General features: G+C 47.6%; 1 protein-coding gene across 1 annotated transcript in view; it reads right to left on the bottom strand.

Annotated features, from left to right (window-relative positions):
- Positions 1-7,273: 7,273 nt before the first annotated feature.
- Positions 7,274-19,068, bottom strand: part of CHGA (chromogranin A) — a 12,311-nt gene continuing 516 nt past the window's right edge. The window contains exons 2-8 of the mRNA XM_010178321.1: positions 18,781-18,827; positions 14,690-14,783; positions 14,200-14,268; positions 11,746-11,844; positions 9,609-10,115; positions 8,706-9,181; positions 7,274-7,357 (exon numbers count right to left, since the gene is read on the bottom strand). Of these exons, the coding sequence (XP_010176623.1) occupies positions 7,274-7,357; positions 8,706-9,181; positions 9,609-10,115; positions 11,746-11,844; positions 14,200-14,268; positions 14,690-14,783; positions 18,781-18,827 (1,376 nt within the window). The remainder of the gene's footprint in view (positions 7,358-8,705; positions 9,182-9,608; positions 10,116-11,745; positions 11,845-14,199; positions 14,269-14,689; positions 14,784-18,780; positions 18,828-19,068) is intronic.

Genomic DNA, 19,068 nt, shown 5'->3' with positions numbered 1-19,068 from the left:
ACTTTAAGGTATTTCTGTAGGGAGTGGAAGGACCTTATGAGCGTGGTATCTCTCAAATTCCAGGGTGAACATAAATGCAGCCAGGTTCCTAGGCTATTACAGATCAGTTTTGAGCTGGGCGTGCTTCACAACCCTTGTATGCTTTGAGGCTGCTGGGTCCCATGTTGTCTGCAGCTCGCAGGTCTCGGGTGGTTGTGGTGTGAGTGTGTCAAATGTACATAGGTAAGGGTTTATAAAAATATTCGTGATAGACCAAGCCTTTCGTAAAGCCATGACTGAAATAAAATTGACATCTGCAGTGTGAGGTTTGTTTTTATTTGTTTAAAATAAAAAGTGTTTTTATGTTACATGTGTAACAGAAGATACCCTCAGGAAGGAACTTGCCAGTGCATATTTTTGTATGGTACTTTCTTGTAACCAGCTGGTAGAGTGTTTGTAGACTTGCCTTTTGCTCCCTTTATTACAATGGCTTGGGATTGTTTTGGGGTTTTTTGCTTTTGGTTGTTTTGGGTTTTTTTTATTGGGTGGTGGGGAAGAAGCAATGATGTTAAAACTGGGTTAATAACTCAAGACCTTTCAAACTAAGTATGTTTACATGAATCTGAGTGTTTGATCCAATGGAAATGTCTGTATGCTGTTTCCTAGTTAGAACATCAAATAAGAATTTTATTTTCCTGGCTGCCTTCTGAATTTTGGTTGGCCTATTTTGCACTGCTTTATTTCTCCAAAATAAACTACTGAAATATAATTGTGCATTTTAAACTTGTTTACAAATGATTGTTAGAAGTTTATTTTGTAAGTCTCTGAAGGCTTGCAGAAATACTATATTTAAATATTACTTCAGATCTTGGCAGTAACTAGAAAACAAATTTAGGTCATCGGTGTGATCAGTGACATTTTTCCCATAGTCTGTAATTTATTTTTTATTTATCAGATGTATCGATATCACTTTAATTTACCAGGTGCAGATATGCAGGTACCTGTTGTGATGTGGCATTACGATAGGGTTTTCATATAAATCACCATGCAATTGCTGTATTGCTATATTTCCTTGCAGAAATTATTGTTATGGCTTGTATACCAGAATGTTGCTAAATCACAGGGGCAAAGTGGGAGACCAACTTTTAAAAGCCAAAACTGTAAATTACCGAGTATCCAGACATACAGTTACATTATTGCAGCGCATTCGAGCATGCGTATGTTATTAAGCCTGTGCTAAAGTGCTTTTCTGAATTGCTGCCTCGTTTGGTAAGTTCAGGATAGTTTTGATTTAAGATAACCTTCACAGTAAGTTAGTTCATATTCTGTAGTCTCGTCTTTTTTCATAAAAGTAGAGGAGGCTAGTAATGTTAGACCATACCAGAATGCCCATACCAGAATGCTTTTAAAATTGCAGACAATCTGAGGGAGATTTTCCATAATATCTGTTTGAATTCTGTTATTGTGGCTTAGAAAAAGAGCTGCTGTGTTTTCACAGGCATAACTATTATTTCTGTGTTGATGGGAGCAATTATATTAAAATCACATGGTCACCAGTTAGCTTCTTGGGGATCTATTTCTGTTCTGCTTCACTGTTAGAATTCCACACAAACACCATTAGCTTGACTGGAATTTCTCCAGGTTTTGTGTCAGTGTGATGGAGGAGGTGGGACTCTGGTTTCCACTGTAATTGTGTAATCGGCCTCAGTAGGTGAAGTTTTTTCCCTGTTGATGAGAGATGGAGTGATATTACTGCCTGCGATGTAAAGCCATCACCATCTTCCTCCCCCTCTAGCTGACTTTGCAGCGTGGTGCTTGGGTTTGTAATGGCTGTACCAGAACATCCCCATCATTGGGTGAAAACCAACTGCAGAAATGCAGCCTAACTAGGAGCAGTGGTGCTGACACTTGTGGTTTGTGTAACGCAGAACTGCCACGGAGCCGATGCTGTTTTGCCTTTGGTTAACCATGTCTCTGACTATTCAGCTTCTGGGCTGCAGGAGCCGATGGACCAGGCTGGTTGGTAGATAGGATGCACTATTTTTATTAGTACTATTCAGACTGTTGGAATGATAAAGCTGCTTAAAGATCTCCATCCTCAATGTGTGAATGTTTGTGCACAGGAGGTCCACAGCAGGTTACTCAGATGGAAAACTGCCAGTGTAATTTGTTTTCATCATCAGTGAGTACAAATTAAGAACCCGACCCTGAGGCTTCACAAGGTAACAAGGATTACTCGAGATAAAGCCTCAGGTTCTCCAGGTAACTGCAGGCTGTATCCAGCCAGGGAACGACCAGGTGGAGCAGTGGGTAGGTAACATAGGCAGGATACAGTCCAAAGGCAACAGAATAAATGGGGCCAGAGATGTTTGAATTGGCCGGCAAAAAAGTGCAAAACAGAGGAAAAATGCTTCTGTTGTTTCCATCCAACTAAAAAAATCCAGGCTTATCGGTTCTTAGACTAACACTGGTTTCTCAAAGTCTTTGCGTGGCAGCAGTGACAGGTGGGTCAGGCTTTTTCACACTAGCTTCCAGCCTTGCCTTCCACAGCTGTGCAGAAAATCTTGGATTTTATTGTTTTGTTTCGTTTTTTAGTGAATAGAGTCTATTATAAGTTTAGCAGTCTCCCCATGTGCACACTTGCAGGAGTTCACTTGCATTACCCTGCTAATTTTCTTTTCCTCTCTCCTTTTTAGTAAGAGATGTATTGATTTCTGTATTCAATATACAATTACTTTATGGTGTTGCAACTGTGTGTTTTGTAATTAAGAGTATGTGAAAATCTTTTGTGTAGATTAAAATATTTCCTTTAATATAATTTCCTTGCGCTTTCATAGATAAACAGACACACCATTGCAGATCGCATTGCTCATTTTATTTGTAATATTGCTTTAATATCTATTTCAGAAGAATGTAACCTCCAGACAAGTACTTTCCACATCTTCACTACCTGTCCTTTCCCTCTTCACTCTGTGTGGATCCAGGCCATCAACACTTGAGCTTTTGACTAGATGGGTTTCAGGTCCTCCTTGGATTCTGACATGTTCACATGGCCACAGAAATTATTAAAGATTGTTGAAGTTTGAGAGGATCCAGGTATAAATGGAGATGTTAGATCAGTTCCTCAGCAACACAAGCACAGTAGCCTCTGTAGCAAGCAATGGCTCCAAAGTGTTCTCACTGTGTGCGTGCAGGTGTCCGTTGGGGTCTGGTCCATCCCTGCTGCTGGGACAGTTCTCCTGTGGAAGTAAAAAATCCGCTGTAAGAAAATGTCCTGCATCTGTGATGCAGAAGGAGGGTGAGGAGAGGTAGGGCTTGGGAGTAAAATCCTGGCCAGTGGACATCGTGATACCACTGGTCCAGAATTTCACTCTATGGAGGTGCTTCCTCTTTCTCTCCATCTTTCTTACCCTGAATCCACTGGGGCTGACACTAGCAGGTGCCTGGGGGCCACATGAGCTCATTAGCAGGTGACCTTGCCCAGTGTGCTTCGAGTTTACAGAGGGCTCCTGATGTGTTAGGAAGATTTTGTTGATGGCCTGGAGATCTCTTGAAGCTCCAGAAATAGTTGAAACAGTGAATGGAGTTCATGAAAATCAGGTCTTCCTCTTCCATCCTTTTTAAGGAAACCCACATTTTTATTTCCTCCTTCATTCTTTACACAGTAGTTTTTAGGTATAAATTATTTTAACATTTTTTGTGTGTGAAAAGTCATATATACATATATAAAGTTATTAAAAGGTTGACTATATGTTGAGTATAAAATAGTGACTTCTTTGTTTCAGATGTTAGCAGCCCCTAAAAATGAGTTGTTTATCTTCTTGTAAAGTCAGTGCTGTAAAAAAACCAACTAAAAATAAAAGATGTATTAGATGTATCTTTTATTATTTATTTCTGATTCAGTATTCAATACAGCTTGTGTATACCCATGTGAGAACCACATATTAAAATGTGGTCATTCTTAAAATGGAGTAACAACAATTCCTAGGGATCCCAACAATTTTAAGAAAACTGGCCCTCCGGGTGAGAACAGTGTTGGATATTCTCCTTCACTCTCCAGCACTGCTCCCCAGCTAAGCATGGCTGAATCTTGGGTACCATCTTGTGTATGTGCTAAGTTTTTCAAGTTCAGCAATATTTGTGTTCAAATCCAGCTGTATAGTGTTAACAAGAGTGTCTTGTGATTTGCTTCAGCCCGGTTCACTATGATTTCAGAAACGTAATTCCCATTTTGCACTTAAATTTGTATAGAATTATATAAACCCTTAAAAGATCATGGCTTACTGTAAAAACCAAAAATACTTGCTATTTGGCATCTTAACTTCAATTGCATGACTAATCAGATCTGACAATGAAGATGGTGCTTTCATCTGACAGCGTTGATTTCAATGTTAATATATTAATTTGCTTTTCATTTGCCAAGCACCTGTTTCGGACAATGTTTTGGTTTCAACAGTAAAGCAATATACAGTAGGTATGGTGGCATTATCTCTGTAATTGTTTTGAAGACAGAATTGTCCCTTTCCAACACATAATGGAAATAAATGCCTTATAACAAGTTCTACTTTGCTTTCTCTTTATGAGCAGCTAGGGCAGTGAGGTAAGCAGCTCACTGGGGAGAGCGTATTTTCATGGGAACTTGGTTTTCACATCCTTCCCCAGTGCAGTTGTTTGCAGTTGCTTTGGACTTCCTTGCACCAGCAAGACTCGATTTTATTTCTCTTCTAACACTAGTGGGAGGTCAGCTATTTTTATCTTACTATATAACACAGCTAAACGTCACTGAGATTCAGGCTACTGCTGTACTTTAAGAATTTATTCCTGATGGAGGCTTCTGGGCTGATTCTTCCTTTATCTTCCTGGATAGGGAATTTCTGACTGCTCAGAACCGAGCAGGTTTTTTAAGTGGGGCCCTATTTTGGCTAGCACAGGAAAGATGGGTATCTTACCCAGCAGCATTCAACTTTGCTAAGCAACAAACCCGCTCAGCAAGGGCGCTCATGTGAAGGCTGCCTGGGGATCAGCGCGTGGGGTCGGCCCCAAGGCCAAGCCCTGCAGGGGTAGAGCAGAGGTGCAGCGGCCGCAGGGCCGGCATTTACCAGCTGGTAGGGTGTCCTCCCAGGCCCAGTGCTCAGGCCTTGAATGCCACCCTTCCCTTGGAAGAGAGTCCTTGGGTCCCAAATGTTGGTGATCCCTTGATTATCCAGTTAAGACAGTGTCCTGGTTTTTGTAGTAGCTCCATCAGGTAACATTATTTTTCCTCTTGTTGATTTTGTAGCAGCAATAGACAAGTTCTGTCTGCTGCTGCCATCCTTTGTGGAAAAACTCGCCCAACTCCTTTGGGATGGCTGCGTTTCTAAGGTGGGTTGTTTGGTTTTTTGGGGTTGGGGTGTGTGGCTGAGGGTTTCTGTGAATTTTGTGACAAGTAGACCTGAGTTTGCAAGAGGTTGTATGGGTGATGCTACTGGCAGAGACTTTGCCACAAAAAAGACAGAAACAAAGTACAATATTAAAATTTAAATTAAGATCAGTAAGTAAAATGTGGCTTTTAGAACTTTTTAGATTAACTTTTAGATTAACTCTCTAATAAGTGACATTTTAATACTGTTTCCATAGAACAGCTGTGGTTTCACTTCTGTTCCTACCCGCGTTTCCCTGTGCTTAATGAGAGCACGATCTCCTCAGGCTGGGGTTGGGAGACTTGCACCTCTCCCCAGTGCACTTTCCCCAGTCAGGTTCTTGCCCTGCACCTCATCCCAGCTTGCACCCTGTGCCAGGGCAGCTTTCAAGCTGTGCCTCGGCCTCGCTGCCTCCTTCTGCAGCTGTGAGGCTGCCCAGGGCTGGGGGTGAGGGCACTGCCGCTCGGCAGCCCCTCCACCCTCCCTGGGGAAGCTCGCTCGGTGGGTGGAGGGGGACAGCGCCGGACACCCAGCACTTCCTGCGCAGAGGGGACACTGCGTGCCCACCTCCAGTGCAACTCACTCCGTGGGCTGATGGTGCTGACGTTTTCAGCAGAATAAAGGAATATGTCGAGTTCAAAGCCTGGCAGCCATTCCCTGAGCATCTCCACTGTCTGGGCTGCAGGTGATGTGAGACAGCTGAGCTTCGAGCTGGCAGGTGGGACACAGCCCCGGCAGTGGGATGCTTTTTTCCTCTCCTGCTGATACACATAGAAAGCCTAAAATCTTGTGATCAGTGTTCAGCGATTTTTGGGGGAAGCTTCCCCAGCCCAGGTACCGCCCATACCTCCAGCCAGTGTGTGGCCTGAAGCCCAAAGGATGGGGAAGGTTCTGCCTGTCAGCACTGTGCCAGCAGGCCACCACAGCTCCTGCGAACCAAGGCGCAGGAGGGACGTCCCCTCAGGACCAGTCTTTGCCTCTGGGGGAACACAGACCAGTAGTTTGTTTCCTCCTGACTAGCCTATTTGGGGTTTTTTGTTTGGTTGTTTTTTTTTACCCACTCATGTATTGTCCAAATAGCTTGACTTGGCCAAGTATTGCCACAGTGTTTAAACTTCTCAGCTGTTTTCTCTCTGGTCAACCCCATGTTCATTGATGAACTATGGACGTGACCCATGTCTCACTGCAGCACCCAGGACACGCAGTGCCGGGGCTGTGCTGTGCAGCAGGGAGACCCCCGCAGTGCTTGGGACCTCAAAGAGATGTCCTCGATGTTGGACCTCAGCGGGCAGCAGCGCTGGAGCTGGGTAAGGAGGGAAATGCCATCACAATGTGTCTGTGGTGAGGGGAGGCTGCTATTCCCCCTCCTCTCCGCCAGCCCTGCAGCGTGCTGATGACCGACACTGAAGCTGCCAAAACAAAGGAAGGAACCCACTGCAGTTTTATTTTTCCTTAGATAAATTTTTTATATAGAATATATTACAGTCAGAGTTCTCAGCTTTTAATCAAAAGATAACAAGTTATTGCAGTTTTTTTACCCAGTGAAACTACCGGTGGAAGGAGAACTTTCTAGAAAGCTGTCTTGTCTTTTTAAAAAAAGAGGGAAAAAAAACCCCACCCAGACAGAAAATACACGTGTAGATCACACTTTGTGCCCACCAGTGCCCGGCCGGGTAGATGGGCATCTGTGTGGACAGGGGAGCGTGAGGTGAAGAAGCAGCGATGGACACAACACTACGGCAAGAGCGGCAGGCCTGGGTGCTAGCGAGGTTGGCTTCCTAGGCACGATGCTTCTGCTCCGGCTTAATTGCTTTTAAATCAGGAAATGAAAACGCGGTCGGGAGGGAGGAGGGCAGCAGTGGCGGCTTTCGCCTGTGAAGGGCAAGCTGGGACCCTCAGCCTCGCCTCAGCTCGTGCAGCTTGTGCGCGACGCGTTCCAGCTCAGCCTCGATGGTGGCCAGGCTCTCCAGCTCCTGGTCCTGCAAAGAAAGCCCAGGGCATGCATCAGGGGCCATGGGTGGGCAGCCCTCATCCCCCTGAGCTGCAGAAAGCCTTGCCCAGGGCTAGCTGTCAGTGCTGACATGAGCACAGCTGCATCGCGCCCCATCCCCTCAGCCTGCTCCTGCATTCGCCCCTCTGGACAGATGTCTGTGTGCAACACTCATTAGTCCTGTCCACACGTTCAATTGCTGCAGCTGGTGGCGGGTGCAAGACACACAGCCACCGTCCTCCCCCAGCCCTGCTGCTGGGCAGGGCAGCTCCTGGTAGGTCTCTCCCTCCAGAATGTGGGGCTGGAGGGAGGTGGCTGCTGAGGAGCCAGGGCCAGGGTGGGCACTGCCAAACAGGACTAGATACCTGCGTTTAGGCAATGGTGTCAAACTGGGACGGGCGCAGGTGCCTGACAGCTGCAGCAAGTGCAGCACGTGCCCTGCTCATGGAGAGGACAACGGTGTCCCCTCTCCCCACGCTGCACTGGGTGTCCACATGCACCTTCAGTACCAGAAGAGGCTTTTCTGTTTGGGAAAACTTGCTGAGGAAGCCATCAGTTTAAATATTCAAGCTGTGCATCACTTGGTGGCCTTTCTATAGCAGCTCTTGTGCATCTATGCCATGGCCTGAAGCTATTTTACATACGCAGGCATCTCAGTGCAAACACCAGCAGAGCCCATGCCTAGCCCCACCATCCCACCCCCTGCTCTATCCCAAAGAAACATCCATGCCTGGAGCTGTACCTCAGCACAAAGGCAAAACCACTGCTCCTGGCTGCCAGGGAGGTGCTGAGCTACTACATAGCATCACATGAGGTACCAGGGGAGAAGGTCTCTGACGTTGAAAGCTTGCCTCAAATGTGTTCACATATTTGTCAACCATTTCTACTCTGATGCTCCAGCTCTCTCACCACGGCTGCACCCCAGTTCGCCTCTGTAAGAGGCTCTGACACTGCTCACTGTCCCTGAGCTAGGGGAAGTATTCCCTTTGACCTGGAGGGACTCCGGGATACAAGACCCAACCCCAGGCTTCAGAGACAGTGCTGGTCACCATGTCCAGAACAGACCAGTGTAGAAGTTCTGCCTCATTTTTAAGACTCTGGATCAGGGAACGTTTTTGCACTAATCACTAAAACAAGGGAAAAAATAAAGGCACAGACAGGTGCAAATCAGTAATACCTAGAGCTGAACGGCTAAAAGGTCACCAAGCATCTCATTAATGTCACAGAGAACCAGTGCTGGCTGCATAATGCCAAGGTACCATCCACATCTCCAAGCCTAGTTTGGACTCCCAAGTAATAACCAAGTGGGATTTATTCTTAAGACTACGTACACCAACCTCCGTTCTCCTGTTAGCACTGCCTTCCTCGTCCTTCTTTTCTTCGGGCATGGGAGCAAGCGGGAAGCCTCCTTCACTGCTGTCTTCCTTTGAGTGGTGCTTCCACGACCTTCTCACATCTTCCTCTGGACTATTGAAATCATACTTGTGGGACCTGAATGCCATTTTCATGGACCTGTCTGGGTCTTCCCCACTATCATGTTCTTCCATGCGCTTCTTTGAAGTCAGCTGCTTGGCCAACTCATCCATTTTATTCCACCTCTTGGAGTCTTCCCATTCCCTGGAGGACTCCTCTTCCAACTCTTCACTTTTGGCATCCCTGGGCTGGAAGGTGTCCTCCTCCTCCTCCTCCTCCTCCTGCATCCCTTCATCCTCCAGGTGATGCCTTCCTCCTCTCAGTGCCCGGGGTCGCTCTTCCTCCTCTTCCTCCTCAGAGCTCTGCCCATCTTTTCCAAATCCCAGAGCATCATCATTATCTGGAAGAGTATTAAACACAACAGTGAGCACAAGTGTTAACCTGGTTACACTCCACCTTTGAACCCAGCCTGCAGGGGCGATGCAGGGTGGGGTTCCTGACTTACTCTCATGTCACCATGTCAGTAACAGGGCTTGGAGGCAGCAGTCAAAAACCATGTAGGAAGTTCAAACAAAATAAATTAGTTGTCCCTGGATGCTATGAAAACTGAGCAGGAGGCAGCTGCCGGGCCTGTGTTACCCACTGTGCGTTGGCCCACGTGGGTGGGTGCTTGCATTGGGGGGTGTGGGTAGCTGTCAGCAGGGGTATTTCTGTAAACCTGGTAAGCACCTGCCTGAACTTTTAGGCTTTAAAGCCTCTTATTCCTCTGTCTTAGTGCTCTCAGCTCACCCTGGGTGGCTATCAGTGCAGTCATCTGGGATACGTACTGTCATCTCCCTGCGTCTCCTCAGCCTCCACGTCCTCTTCAGCCAAATCAAGTGACCTCTCTACTTCAGTAGGGTCCTCCTCTGCAGCATCATCTCCTCTGTCATCCTCCCGCTCCACACGCTCCCCTGCCACCTCCTTGCTCTGCTCCTGGCCCTGCCTGGATGCTTGCTCTCCCTCGTCCTCAAGCTCCAGGTTGTCCCTGGGGCCTCTGGGCTGCTCCTCTTCATGCTTTCGCTGCTGCCGCTCATCCTTGCTGAACTCTTTGCTGATGTGATTGTCCAAAGCTTTATCTCGCTGGGCACCTTCTGCACCCCTGATCTCGTTGCTCCTCGCTTCCTCTCGATTCTCCTTCTCTCTGGGGTCATCATCCCATGGCCTGGGCTCCCTCTCCTCCAGGCTGTTTTTTCCCTCCTCTCTTGAATCATCATTTTGCTGGGTTTTCTGTGCTGCCAACTCAGAGAGGGACACTGTGGGCTGCTCCTCTTCAGGGTGCTCCCCTGCTGCATCTGCAGAGGGAGGAGCAAGAAGCAACAGCTCTCCTGAGATCTCATTTCACAAACAGCAAAACCCATGTGTTTCTTAGGGAGCTTCAGCCCCACTCAGCAACCTGGTTAACCAGCCCATGGATCCTTTCACAAGTCACTTCAACATGTGCTTGTGTTCACGCAAGCTGGTGCTCTCACTAGTGCCTGATCTCCTGGAGAGGCTCCCAAGACTGAAGTTAAACATATGCCAAAGTGCTTTGCTGCAGCACCGTCCTCATTGCCATCTCTTGAGATGCCAGCAACAAACTTGCCCCACATGAAACCAGATCTCATGTAAAATTAAAGGATTTAGGAGTGTAATATGGCACTTGCACGGCTTTACCTGCTCTGAATGCTGTGCACATCACACCCTTATTGCTCCCACCAGGTTGAGGAGGGGGCCAGTGCTGTTTGCAGGCAAGTGAGAGGGAGCTGGGGCCGGCTCTGCCTCGGCAAAGCAGCTACTCAGCAGGAGCTCAATGTGGGCTGTTATTCGCTCTTGCTCATGCCAGGGACTAGCCTCTTTTTATGTAATTAGCTATAGAAATCACTTTGCAAAGGAAGAGATGGGGAGCTAAAGAGCAGTGGGAAAAGTCAGATGGGTATGGAAAAGTGAGCACAGGCCAAAGCAGGGCTGAGGAGTGCACTGGGTTGAGGGGATGCAGAGATCTGGTCACGCAGGGCTGGTGACCCCCAGTGACACTGTGCTGGTGTCACTGGGCTGCCTACAGACCTGGGTGGCCCAGTGTGCCATGCTTCATCCTCATGCAGTCTCCACACTGCTGGAGTAAGAGGTTTGGGCCTGCCCTGGTGGGAGGGACAGCCAGAACCACCCATCCGCTCTGCTGGCTCTTGGCTGTGCTGGCAGCAGCAGCAGCCCCCAGAGGTATTGCTCCTCATCACTTCAGGCAGCTTGGGCTGATGCTGTGGCATTGCTGCACTGCCATGGCTCAGCCACACACCCCAGAGCCTGCTCGAGCCCCTCTGTGGGAGTGCTGCTGCTGGACAAGGAACTGTCTCACCATGCATTGGCATCATCTCTTCCTGGTGTGGAAAAGGGAAGGGGACAAATCCTCCTTTCTGCTACACTGCCTGTCTGTAGCCAGGCCATGGAAACTTAGTGACAAGAGGAAATCCCAGCTGAATGTGTTTTTTTTCCAAGATTCAGGTGTTTTGTGTGGGTGTGTGCACTGCGTATATCCCAAGTTCAGTTTTTCCTTCAGAGACTCATAACCTAATATCTTGGAGGCCTGGAAACAAGGGTGGCAGGAGCAGACCCAGGTGGCTCTTGCCTGTATCAGTGAGTCTTTCAGTACAGAATTTCCCTGGCTGTTACTCATTTCAAGCATTAGGAGTGATGGTGTTGGCAGCAGGGTGGAAAAGAACAGTATGTTTGGAAACTTGACCATCACCAGTTCCCGTAGCTCAGAAATCACACATTGTTTAAGATGGTAAATAAGAACAAAGCAAACACTGGGTTGCTTGTGCATGTCAGTGGCAGCATCAGAGAAGATGCCTAAATGAGAAGCAGATGGACATATCAAGGCTGTTAGAAAGAACATCCTTGTTTACAGCTTGACCTGGTTTTCCTAGGGGAGAAACTGACACTGACCTCTCTGCTTGTTCTTGTCATTCTGACTTTCAAGGACTTCAGAAAGTTCATCTTCGAAGCCACTGTTTTTCTTCTGCTGCTGAGATCTCTCATTAGCACCTGTGCCAAGTAACAAAAAATAAGGAAAGGCAACAGCCCCTCCTGTGTTTCAGAAAGTAGAAGTAGGAAAATAGTTCTGTGCCCTTTATAATTATATGCATATTTTCTACAATGGACACATCTGCCAAAGGGGAGCTGCGAGGAGAAGTGAGACTGGAGGGTATGTGTACCAACTGCAGTAACAAAGCCACCATCAAAACATCATCTGCAGGAAAGAAAAAGGTCTTTAAACAAACAGAGATGTTGGGTTGCTAGGAAAACTAATATTGATGGAGATCTAGGGAATAAGAGATGCTGAACAGCAGCACATTGAGGCCAACAAAAGACTTAAGCATCAGGATATTGAAGGATAAAAATTGCCTCCTGCCAGATGCTGCCCACACATCCCTGTTGAGATAAGCGTTGAGAGCTCCCATGCCCTCCTGCCTGGTCGTGGAGACCCCTCCCCCTGGACACTGCCCTCCCACTGCTCCCCGGGAGGGAGAAGCAGCATTCATTCCCGCTCTGAGGATGGTCCAGGGCCCCAAGCTCCCACACCTCAGCCTCTGGAGCCAGCTCAACAAAAGCAATACCCTGGAGAAAGCATTGTCTGAAGGCAGCACAAGCTGGAGGTCAGAGCACAGCTCTCCTGGAAACCAGTGCTCTCCAGGCAGCCCCATCCCAACGGGATCTGCAAGCCAAGCAGGCCCTGTCTAACCCAGCTCATGTCTTGCTTCTACGCCTTAATGTAAAGGTAAGAGCCAACACTGCCAGCCCAGTCCTCTCTAGCCCAAGGCGAGGCAGAGCTGGGTGGTGTGGGCTCTCCAGCCTGAGCAGGACCAGCTGCAGCCAGTACAGAGGAGACCAAGATAAACACCTTTACTTTTCCCTTGGGCTACACAACTCTCCCATCCCCAGTCACTGTGATCTGTAGATTAGAGCTCATGTTACCCAGGACAAAATGGTGTGATGGGCTCAAGCCAAGGAAAGAGCAGAGCAAGATGCATCTTTGTGAAAGAAGTCCCTTCACGTAGATGCCATGCTGTGTGGCACAGCCTGTCTGACAGCTGAGTGCTCTCCCTCACAACCCTGGTGTGCCTGGGCAGCAGCATCCCCAGTCACTGTGATCTGTAGATTAGAGCTCATGTTACCCAGGACAAAATGGTGTGATGGGCTCAAGCCAAGGAAAGAGCAGAGCAAGATGCATCTTTGTGAAAGAAGTCCCTTCACGTAGATGCCATGCTGTGTGGCACAGCCTGTCTGACAGCTGAGTGCTCTCCCTCACAACCCTGGTGTGCCTGGGCAGCAGCATCCCGGTGCACTGAAGAAGCCCGTGATTCTTTCTTCTGAATTATCAGAGCATCCACAGAGCCTGTCTGGGGTCACTGCCCAGCTAGCCCCTCCACCAGGGGGATTTTGGGCAGTGACCAAACTGCTCCTTTGGGAGCTGCATGGGCCTTGACTTCCTGAATTTTCTTTCTCCCTTCTCTCTGTTGCCCCTGTGGCTTCTCTGCTCTGAAAGCAGTCTGGTGGCACTGTCTCCCAGCCATCCTTGGCAGTTGTGCCACACAGGAGCAGGGCACAGGGACACCCTGGTGAGGGAGGGCTGCCAGATGGGTTACCCCAAGGAGAAGGAGGAGAGAAGGCTGGGAGCTCCTCTCCCTGCAGCCTGTGGAGAACCCCGTTGCATCCTCAACTGGGCCAGAGGGGTCTGCACCAGGTTTGAAGTCGTCTTGCCTGGGACCAGCACACCAGCTCCAAGGACCTGGGCACCTGAGAACAGCCCTTTTCCCCCTTGCACACCCCTTTGTACAGTGCTGTGTTGCTGCTGCTCCCACATTGACAAGTAGTGATCTGCCCACACCTCTCCAAACCAAAGGAATTTGCATCCAACCTAAGGAAGCCAACAGGAAAATCCCCACTGAGGGCTTTCATTGGGGTCTTTTAGGCCCAGGTGCTGCTCGATGCTCAGCAAGGCTTCCCTTCTGCCACGTCTGGGTTTAGTGCTAGACTCCAGCTGCGCAAACAGTGAAGTTTTTCTTGTCTTTCTTTCTAGTTTGGGAGCTGTTGGTTATTTGTTGAATTAAATTACAGTATTTCCTTTTAGGGTTCTCCCACCCCAAAATGCCTGTACTCTGCATGGCCACCAAGCTCCACTGACAGTCATTTAAATCACCAGATGCATGCTGGAGTTATTATAAGCAAAATTCCTGTCCCCACTCACCCAGTCTCTACTGGAAGTTCTGGAACTAGACTTCCTAGGGCACATTTATATGATGACAAACTAATGTAAAATATAAAAAAAACCACAAACAAGAAAACTCTGCAAGGAGCAGATAAAACCCCTCTTCCCAAATTATTGCAGGGAAACTGTACCTTGAGCAGCAATTTCCTGAAGTTCCTTCAATAAATTTTGGTGGCGAAGGATAGAAATGATTCGTTCATCTGCAACAGGGGAGACTTGGTAGAGAAAGTGGTCATATACAACCTCCTCCCACCCCCAGGGAGTTAAAAACAACCCCAAATGCCACCCCCCTCTTCATTTACTTTTTTCTCTCCCTTGGCCTGATTTGCTGCCACATCCCTTAACCACGTGGTTAAGATGACAGGAAGGTCCCATGAAAACCAGGCAGCTTCACATCACCCAGCACCCCCCTGGCCATGGTACTAGCACAATACATGGCCTGGGCCAAGCAGCACCTCTGTCCCTGCTTCTGGGCCTGGTGCAGCCCAGTGGGGTGACCAGGAGGAAGGTGAGGGTGCTGGGGACCCCTTGTCAGGCATTAGAGCATGTGTCAGGGCAGGACTAGCACCTGCTTGCCAGATCAGCTCTTGCTGATACCAAGCATCAAATCTGAGCCTGTACCTCCTCTGAGTGTTTCTAGGCATTCCTCGCTGATTGGCAGGGGATTTGGCTTCGATAAAGTATCAGAGATGACCTCTACAATGCACTTCATCACCTATAAAGAAATAAAAATACAAATTAAAGAACAGCTTTTATCTATTTTTTTCCTCTATCTATTTGTTACCATGGCTAAAGTGCAGCAGATGATGGCGCAGATCTTCTTGCTCTTCTGGTCGAGCCAGAACTGAATGTTCGGTTCTTGTTTTACCTAACACAGGAACAGAAGGTACCTCCTGAAATTGAGAAGTGAGCAAATGACACATGGCAATGGAAAGAGCTTCTTCAACATGACACACACTTCAGCTGAGTGTCATGTTGATCTCATGACTCCAACCCATTCCAGAGGCTGGGCACATGAGGAGATCAAAGGGAATCTGGATATATACATAGAGAGCTCAAAATCATCCTCTTTTAAGTCAATATAGCTCAACCTGCACCTCAGAAAAGGGCTCAGTGGGAGGTTGTAGAGAGCAACAAGTGGTCATGACCTTGAAATCTTGCCAGGCCTTACAAAGGCACCACAGAGTGTGGACAAGCAGGGAAAGTGAGGTGAGGCAAATTGTAGTTTCAAATGTGGGTGAGAAACATTGCTCTCAAGCCCTAGAGAAGGACAAGACACTCTGGAGAAGTGTTTGACCTTGTGCTTGGGTGTTCGAGCCATTCATTATAGACTGGAAAAGCTATACACAGAGGCAAGTCAACAAGGAAAATTCCCACACTTTCCTTGGAAGCATTTGCAAATGCCTGAGGCAGCTTCACAGACAGGATGAACTCTGGGCCTGCCCTTTCCAGCAGCCCTTTTCTTTGGTGTAAAATGAGAAGCATTTATCTAGCTTGCCACTTGTACTGAGATTGTAGGTTTAGATCTTCACCCATATAACTGCAGCACCACTGATGTCCCAGGGATCACCCAGCACTATATACGTAGTAGGAGAATGAAAGCCATGGGCACAAAGGCGAGGTGGCACCTCTGGCAGGAATGAAGTCACCCTTGTCACACTGAGACACACCACCAGGAGCCCTGCTGCGTGGTCATGGTAGACCCAAATGGTCACACAAGAGAGAAAGCAGCATTCATTACAGTTTAATGCCCATTAGTAGTGCAAGAATCAGGCTGCTCAGTTCAAAATGATGGTTGTTGATAAAGCAGCCCAGAAAGTATGCTGGGCTCACAACTGCTTGCAGAAAAAAAGAAGCTAAATTGAAAAAAATAATACAAGTAGGCCTTGGGGGCAGAACATTCACTCACTGAACCTCTTTCTCTTTATGACTTCTGCAGACAGCCCTAAGAGCCGTGACCTCCCTCACAGGGTACCATTCTCAGGAGAGCAAAGCACTGCGGCTGCAGTAGAAATTAAACACAAGTCAGCAATTCCCAGTCATCTACAATGTTTCTCATTCAAGGAACTGGATATATTCATTGACCAGACAGAATGGGCAAATTTTTACCCTGTGTAAGGAGAGAATCCTGCTTTTGCAGGTCATAGCCATGAAATGCTGAACTCTTAACTACTTACAGAGTTTGAGGGGATTGCCTGCTGAATTAAAAATTTTACATGAAAGATCTAACGAAAAGAAAGCAGGGACATTTCCCTGGTATCATTCTCTTATACCAGAAGCAATCCATTCATATTAATTTTAGACTACTTTGAGTCACTTTACCATTAAATAGAACAAATCTCAGATTCTGATACTTCCCTCCCAGATTTCCCAAAATCTGGAGCCATTTATTGCGGCTGTATTTGATGCAGATTCAGAAGTAAGGACTTTCTCAGCATGAGAAATAAGAACCTGGTCCAATGAAGCACTATATACAAGCTTTTTGAAGACTTCTAAGCTGATCTAAGGTCTTTGTCTGAACACAAATTAACATGTCAGTCACCACAGAAATATGTCCAACTCTGTGGAGAAACTTCGTGACATAATGAAATGAAGAGTGCAGTCATTCCACAACACTCTCCTTGTCTTTTTGTAAAAGAAAGTCTTGCAGAGTGAGACTTCACAAGGTCATGAAATAACAGCCTGTATCAGGGAATTAGGAAGATCATTTCCAAATGAATGTAATGAATCCAGTGCCGAATCTCTGACTGGAATTTTGCCATAACTGTCCTCTAATTGTGAGCATGTAACTAGATCCTTAAGAGCTGCTCATGCTGTCCCTGCACAGAAATCTCCAAAGGATCATGTCCTTGCAAGGACAGACTTCACCACTTTTGAGCTCAGCTTGTTCAGGTCCTTCTGAAATGTATGCTTGTAAGTGGGAAATAGTGTCCTTCGAGCACAAAAGTGATCAAACACCAGAGATACTGTAAATGTTTTGGTTGTGTTCAGCTGCCCATGGAAAGCCCTTGGTGTAAGGAAAGTCTGATGAGCTGCCCAAGACAGGCCTGCAGATGCTGACTAGTCATTTCACAGCCCTGAGCCTCCCACAAATGCTGGTGGCACAGAGCATGATGTGTAGGAAGAGCTGCAGTGCTCACTGCTGTACCCATGTAATGATATCCCTGCCCTGATCTGTCCCATGGGACCATGACTTCCTTCACTGAAATGCTGTGTCTCAGAGGGCAGTGAAGGTGGAAAAGCCCTAATGGCTCTTTCCAGTTGCAGTAAAACGCAAAAGAAAGGTGTGGTCTTTTTTTTTGCTCTCAGATAGAGCCTGTGTCAGTGCAGTACCCAGGGAAGCGGCAAGTTTGGGATACAATCCTTCCCTGGTGGAAGTATTTCCATGAAGTTGCACCAGCCTCCACAAAAGTTAAATGTGGCTCACTGGGAGGTGCCATGTTTTACACATAGAACGTATTGGGGAATAGATCTCACAAGGAAAACTGTGGAATTAATGGATTGTCTCACCAGATGCCCAATGAGCTTCCCACTCTGGCATGGCCAGTTGCAGGGGCAGGGCAGGTGCCTGCCCTGAGTCCCCTTTCTCAGTTAGCAGCACACAGCCTGAAGCCAGCACTCAGTGGCTCACAGCTCATGGCTCAGACCCAGCAAGGACTAAGCAGGCTAAAAGTCTTAACAGAGCAACAGCTCTCCAGGCCCAGACACACCTGACAGGAGACAGGGAGGTGTGCCTCATGGTGCTTGCCCTGTAGGTAACAACAAGCAGAGACAACGTGCAATGGAGCCTGTGGCTGAGAGTGACATGAATGTGCCCTCCTCTACTAATGCCTGGAGAGAAAAATTAGATGGGCAGAAATTTTCAGGAAACAAAAACATTCAAGAAGTAGCAGGGGAAGGACTGGGTGTTTCCTTTCTGAACATTAATTTCTGTAGCAGTCTTAATTTGAGCAGGTAAGAGATCAGGTTATCTGAAAGACTATAGGTATTACAGTATCAGGAAGGAGGGGGGAAGGTCTGTCACAGATCAACACAGGCAAACACAGCTCTCCAAGCATTCAGGTGCCAAAAGCCCACTGGGAGTGCATACACTTGTAAAGTGCAGCTATGAATGTCAGAGGTATGACACAGATGTATGGGTCGAAGCCTATAAAAGGTGGCTGGAGAGGTCAGCCAAGTCACACACTGCTCGTAGCCATCCAGACAGGCTGAGTAGTAGCTGAGGACAGATTAGCAATCTGAGAGCAGACAGTTGCCTACTTTTTAAGAACATGCATGTTTAAGTAACACATCACACACATGCAAACACAGATGTATACACCCCCCCAAAACACACACAGTTCCAGCGATGCCTGTTCCTGAATCACATCTCCCCCCACTCTCCTCTGAGTCACCTCCTGTTGTGAGCTTTGAAAAGCTGAAAGTAGGAGGACTGGGAGGGTTACCCAACCTCCATCCCCAGCCTCACCATCCTCTAGGCAAACTTGTTTGGTCCCTTTGGTACATCCTGCAGGAATTCCCTCCTGCCCAAAGGGATGCATAAAGGGTAAATCCTGGTAGGGAGGGAGTAGGGCAGATGGATCTCATGCAAATCCCTGGCACTTCCTACAGGGAATTTCAGCAGGGGCACCCAAAAGCCAGGCAGCTAGGTGGAGGTTAAACATCACATCCTTCATCTTTACTTGCATCTTCCACTACAGGCCCATCCTTACCTTAGTGTCCCCTTTAGTCATGTCGTTTATCACAGGAAGGGAGATGGCTGTAAAATGAGGGGAGGGTAAAAAAAGAGAGCTTGTTATTCACCTCCTCTGGGAGACAAGCAGAGAAATCCTGTTCTGCTACAAATGGGAGTGGAGAAGAGGGGCATGTTGCTCTGGTGAAAATAATCCTTGGGTGGAGAGACTGAATGTGTGCATGGTGTGCCCCTCAGCCTTCTGCAGGGACGGGAAGGGAAGGGAAGGGAAGGGAAGGGAAGGGAAGGGAAGGGAAGGGCAGGGGGG

This window comes from Antrostomus carolinensis, unplaced genomic scaffold, assembly GCF_000700745.2.
Source record: "Antrostomus carolinensis isolate BGI_N321 unplaced genomic scaffold, ASM70074v2 scaffold18441, whole genome shotgun sequence".
Lineage (NCBI taxonomy): Eukaryota > Metazoa > Chordata > Aves > Caprimulgiformes > Caprimulgidae > Antrostomus > Antrostomus carolinensis.
Note: the sequence above shows the minus strand (reverse complement) of the source record. Positions and strands in the feature narration are given on the sequence as shown.